Raw genomic sequence first — 4,835 nt, forward strand, 5'->3', positions numbered from 1 at the left:
TGAGGTGAGCATTTTCAATTGTTTGTCAAATTAAGATAGCAAATCAACTTGCAAAATGTGGATGCTCATGAATTTAGTTCAATGTGAAATTGTTTAACTTTTAGGTTTGAACCATGAAGAGGAAGGGTAGTGCCGCTACTGATTTGAGGATTTTCATGGCAAGGGCTGCTGCAAAGAAGAGACAACCTGAACCGGAGAATGTTAATCAATCTTGCAATGAAAGCCAAATGCAACTAGTGTTATTCCAAGGGCAGAGTGGTAGTGAAACAAGCACGGTACCATATGAACCAATGAGATCCAACCAGCCTCCAGAGAATGGTACAACAGAAGATGGTGAATCCATACCTGTGGAAGAAAATGATTCTAGTGATGAAGACAAGAATGATTATGGCATTGAGCATGATCCTGGATCGAGGGCTCCAATCTCAAGCTATGATGTCAATGACCAAGATTTAGTTAGAAGGGCATACATTGCATTGGGGCCATTTCAACCAAAGATGAAGAGGGATGCTTTTCCGCAACATGATTGTGGAGGTATGCGTCGCTTCCAACATAAGTGGTTTGCTGAATTTAAGTGGATTGAGTACAGTGTGGATAAAGATGCTGCATTTTGCTTTGTTTGCTATTTGTTCAAAGATAACTGCAAATTTCCTGGTGGAGATGCTTTTGTTGTTGAAGAGTTTAGAAATTGGAATATGAAAAAGAGAATTCATAGGCATGTTGGTGCTATCGATAGTGCTCATAGTGAAGCTGAAGAGAAATATAGATTGTTCACAAGACCTAAGGCATCAATCCGTGAATCTGTTGCATCAAACACTGCACAATTCAAGGCTAAGTATCTAGCTCGCTTGACATGGTCACTTAAGTGCATAAGATTTCTGTTGCGTCAAGGGTTGGCTTTTAGGGGTCATGATGAAACAAAGGATTCACTCAACAAGGGGAATTTTCGGGAACTTTTAGCATGGCTAGCAGGAAACTTTGAAGAGGATAATCTGGTGGTACTAGAGAATGCACCACAAAATTGTCAGATGATAGATCACAAGATCCAGAAACAACTCATTGATGCTTGTGCTCATGAAACAACTAAATTTATCATTGACGAACTTGGTGATGAGTGTTTTGCAATTCTTGCTGATGAGTCAAGTGATGCATACCTACTGGAACAATTGGCTCTTTGTTTGCGTTTTGTCAATAAAAAAGGAGAACCAGTTGAGCGGTTTCTAGGTCTTGTCCAAGTTGAAGATACTACATCATTGACCCTTAAAGAAGCAATTCAATCCTTGCTTATCAAATATCAATTGCCCCTATCCAAGGTACGTGGTCAAGGGTATGATGGAGCTAGTAATATGAAGGGTCATGTTAATGGTTTGAAGAAACTAATTATGGATGAGTCCCCTTCTGCTTATCATGTTCATTGCTTCGCCCATCAACTTCAACTAACACTTGTAGCAGTTGCTAAGGAGAATACTGATTGTGATTGGTTCTTTGGGCAACTTGCTTATTTGTTGAATGTTCTAGGGATGTCTTGTAAAAAGATCCGCATGCTTCGCATTGCTCAAGTTGAATACATGACTGAAGCATTGAAATTGGGTGAAATTGAAACCGGGCAAGGATTGAATCAAGAGATGGGCTTAGCAAGGCCAGGTGATACACGATGGGGATCTCACTACAGAACTGTAATGCATGTTATGTTCTTGTATCCTTCAATCAAGAAAGTTCTCTTTAGGATTGGGAATGAAAGTAAAGGGGCTGAGGCTAATGGAGCTCAAACTATGCTCACAGTATTTAAGTCCTTTGAGTTTATTTTTCTGCTACACTTGATGAATGAAATATTTGGATACACAAATGACTTGTGCAATGCTTTGCAAAAGAGGGAGCAAGATATCGTAAATACAATGGATCTTCTGGAGTTCACAAAGGTAGAACTGGATGTTTTGAGACAAGATTCTGGATGGCAAGAATTCCTTACCAAGGTCACTTCTTTTTGTGGGAAGCACAATGTTAAAGTTGTTGACATGAATGGGAAGTATATTCCTATGCAAAGATCAAGGCAGTTCTACAGAGGTGCTATTAATTATCACCGGTTTCATGCTGATATGTTTTTGGGTGTCATTGATAGACAAGTTCAAGAGCTCAATAATAGGTTTGATGAGATAAACACAGAGCTACTTAGATGCATGGCATCATTCAGTCCAGCCAATTCCTTTTCTGCTTTTAATGTTGAGAACTTGGTTAAGCTTGCTGGGTTCTATCCACATGACTTTGAATTTCAAGAAATACACCAGCTTCATTTTAAGTTGCACCACTATATCAATGATGTCAGAAATGATGAAAACTTCAAAAATTTGAGAAGTCTAGCAGAGTTGTCTATGATGCTAGTTAAACAAGGAAAGGTTTCTCGGTATGAAATTGTTTATAAACTTCTCAAATTGGTGCTAGTTCTCCCTATTGCAACGGCTGGTGTTGAGAGGGTCTTTTCTATAATGAATTTGATAAAGAACAAGAGAAGAAGTAAGATGGGGCAGAAATATTTGAATGGTTGCTTGGTCACATTGATTGAAAGGGAATTCTTCATGCAAGCTAAGGATAAGGACATCATCGCTCATTTTCAAAGCATGGCAGAACGGAAAGTTGTCCTATAGCTTGTAAGTTGTAATCTTTGTTACCATTTTATTGTTTTAGCCTCTATTTATTTCACATGTTGCCACTTTGATATGTTGATCATTAGTAGCTGGACAATTTTAATTTGTGATCAATTTTATTCATCAATGATGCTACCACTTAATTCTGTGTTATGAAACTATAATTTATTCTGTCAAAAAAAATTTTTGCCATCTCCAATTTTGAATACCTATAGTCCAGATCCTGCGCCTGCCTCTGCACGAGACTAGCATGAATCCCGAGTCCAAACCTTTCCGCTTGACAGCGTTGATGTCCCTTCTTGTGAATCTGTGTCCTAGCATTTCACACACAAGGAATTGTGAAATTGTAAGGAGCTTGGTCTCCTGGAAACAAGCAACCGATACGCTCGACGTCGCACACCATCACTCGCAAATCAACCTGTTAATTGGGTTGGAAACCAAACTGTAACCCCACTAACCTATTCTCACAAGAATATAAATTTAACCCACTCCAAATCAAACTTCCACCATCACACACCATACCACCCCAAATTTTTCAGTGGATAAGTTATACAAACTGCTTGCCAAATATGGTTACAACCCAATAAGAACCTATTAGATAGCTACTAGTAGTCAAACAAGTTGCAAAGACTTATGTACAGACTATTCACGCTTGTTCTTGCAAAGTATATATACAGGGTGGCCTGCTCTCTAGTCGCTGCCGAAGTGCCGACCGTATCACTCTAATCGAGTGCTGGTGCTACACTCCACAGCAAGCCAGGATGTTCTTCCAAAAACCTGACGTCCAATCCAAAGGATGCATAAAAGCCTTTATTACAAAGCATAGATAAAGACACAATACTGCCTGGTTCTGACACTGATACAATACAATAGCTGAAAGCTCTTGAACACCCTTCTCCGATTATTGCATTAAGTTACAACCACAATTCAAGACATCTCGATACTCAGACGATGCTCCATAGTGCTAGCATCAATTGCTTGGGACTGAATGCCAAGTACCAAGACTAGGAGTAGCTAAGAGCTAAAATCTCAGAAGAGGCCACAGCATTCCTCCAGCACGCAGCAGCAGCAGAGCGCGGCCAAATTGGAGAGGAACACAGATCAAAATGAGACCAAGTAATTAAGCAGGACATATGACATCAGGCAAAGCAAATGATGCCGCAAGTGATGTACATAGATATGCTGAAACTCATGTTATAACTGAATGAACGCCTACTATTACAGAATATACTGCCTATTTCTTATAACTCTAAATTTCTTATGACATAATTTTTAATGGTTAGCAAAGCGAATAATCTTACTGCATCATGCAAAAGATTACATTTGTATATGTGCAGCATCTTTCAAACTTTCTCATTCACTCTTGAGTTCCACATTTTTCTGATTTCAACAGATATAGCAACAGCATTTGATAAAAAGACATGTCCTTGATAGAAAATGTAAACTGGCAACATGCATAACAGCAATCTCTATATTAGCTCTTAAACAGACACGCAAACAATGGTACAGGGACCAAAAGATAAATAATGTTACAAGCATCTTGCTCTTCCCTCTGCAAGACACTAGAAACAGCTAACTTAAAACTAGAATAAGCTATAAGCATCACCCTGATGAGCTCTCCATTAGCTGCATAGACCAAGTTCTCATCCAACTCACAGGGTGAATTGCAATATAAGCCAGAATCAGCAGTAATATCTGCTATTTTGAGTAAACATGGACCTCCTCTTAAATTCAACATACTAGTAATATGCATCAAGCCAGAGCATCGATTGTCACGATTAAGAGACTTCAGTGAACTCAAGCCAGAAATTTTCTTCAGACCAATGTAAAAGAGATATTGATGCTCTGCAAATTACATAGACTTGTGATACTGCTAGCATAAACAAACCTGAGAGATGTCGAAGTCCATTGCTCCCAACTTCAGTGTCTGAAATCTCCAGGCTTTTTAGCTACACGAGGCCTACAGCACATCAAGATGCAAATATAGATCAACTGATACTTAGCAACTAAAAAAAACACTCAAACTGTTAAATGTAGTAGCAAACAGTGAAAAAAAGAACATATATGAGTCCATCCATTCAGTGTGTTTAAACAGAAATAAAGCATGTTAAAATAGAAATAAAGGATGTTTAAAATGGATGTATGTGTTGTGTAAAACCTGATGGAGTGACAAAGGTGACCATTTCACTAGTC

The 4,835-nt window shown here is 38.7% G+C and overlaps 1 protein-coding gene across 1 annotated transcript; it reads left to right on the forward strand.

Annotated features, from left to right (window-relative positions):
* The first annotated feature begins 290 nt into the window (after positions 1 to 290).
* On the forward strand, positions 291 to 4,073 carry LOC101776803 (zinc finger MYM-type protein 1-like). The gene is made up of 3 exons (XM_022827728.1): positions 291 to 534; positions 637 to 1,644; positions 4,036 to 4,073. The coding sequence occupies exons 1-3, from the start codon at positions 291 to 293 to the stop codon at positions 4,071 to 4,073; spliced, it is 1,290 nt and encodes a 429-aa protein (XP_022683463.1).
* The last annotated feature ends 762 nt before the right edge of the window (positions 4,074 to 4,835 follow it).

Source organism: Setaria italica, chromosome VI (genome assembly GCF_000263155.2).
Source record: "Setaria italica strain Yugu1 chromosome VI, Setaria_italica_v2.0, whole genome shotgun sequence".
NCBI lineage: Eukaryota > Viridiplantae > Streptophyta > Magnoliopsida > Poales > Poaceae > Setaria > Setaria italica.